We start from the raw sequence: 1,094 nt of genomic DNA, 5'->3' as shown, positions 1-1,094 counted from the left end.
GTTTGATCAAGATGCGATATTCCTGTTTTTCCATTTTTTTTTACGAAGGCGAAAGTAGCGTCAAACGACTGTAGCTTGTAAACGACTGTAGCTTGTAAACGAATGGACGAAATGTCATGAAACTTCATATATAAACTAGTGACAGATAAGCCTCTCGAAATGAGTCATGTTCATTTTCTAGTGGCACCACCTATTGAAAAATCCCGGGACTTTTCAGCCCATGTAGTATATATAGGATTTTTTTAAATTGTCCGAGTATATAAAAATCATGGATGATAAAGAAACATGTAGATCATGGAACGATATTGTTTCCGATGAGGAAATCGTTATTTCTGGTATTGCTGGCAGATTTCCTAATTCGGATAATATGAATCAGTTACGAGAAAATTTATTCAATAAAATTGATCTTGTAAAAGATCATGACCGATGGAAAATAGGTAATTAAATCATATTTATTGTTATATATTATACTTTTACATTCATGCTTGATCAGTTAAGAATATGCTACGCTTTCTGTCTGTAGTAAACATAATTACATATTTATATGTCAATGATGTATACCTCAATTTTTTAATTTTATATAAAATTTTATATAAAAAGATAAATAAATGAGATAAAATTCTAATGTAAATACATCTATTTTTAGAACATGCGGAATTTTCATGTCGTACAGGTACTGTTAATAACATAAAAAAATTTGATGCGGATTTTTTTGGATTATCTTTTGAGCAAGCACACACACTTATACCCGAAACAAGAATGTTACTGGAACATTCTTATGAAGCAATTCTAGATGCGGGAATAAATCCAAAGCAATTACAAGGAAAAGATACTGCTGTGATCATAGGGATATCTGTTATTGATGCACAAGAGAAGTTCCTATATGAAGATTTTCAGGTAAAGGAAATTATTGAACAATTTCTAAGAAAATCGGATAAAATGGGTTTTTTTAACTGCTTGAAATTTTTGTTACGTGATATACGTATACATCATTTTAAATAATGTGTGAACACATGCCTCTCTAAAATTTATTTTCATTAAAGTTTTTCACATGTAAGTTTTTATAAAAGTGAGCACCCGCTCTACTTCGAAAT

At 30.1% G+C, this 1,094-nt stretch overlaps 1 protein-coding gene across 1 annotated transcript; it reads left to right on the top strand.

The window, feature by feature from the left end:
* Positions 1-267: 267 nt before the first annotated feature.
* Positions 268-897, top strand: LOC108764975 (fatty acid synthase-like; the record flags this gene model as incomplete). The annotated part of the gene is made up of 2 exons (XM_018513423.1): positions 268-437; positions 647-897. Coding segments are annotated over exons 1-2 (420 nt in total), but the record flags the coding sequence as incomplete, so codon positions are not given.
* Between the last annotated feature and the right edge of the window lie 197 nt (positions 898-1,094).

This window comes from Trachymyrmex cornetzi, unplaced genomic scaffold (assembly GCF_001594075.2).
Source record: "Trachymyrmex cornetzi isolate Tcor2-1 unplaced genomic scaffold, Tcor1.1 scaffold4697, whole genome shotgun sequence".
Classification (NCBI taxonomy): Eukaryota; Metazoa; Arthropoda; class Insecta; order Hymenoptera; family Formicidae; genus Trachymyrmex; species Trachymyrmex cornetzi.
Note: the sequence above shows the minus strand (reverse complement) of the source record. Positions and strands in the feature narration are given on the sequence as shown.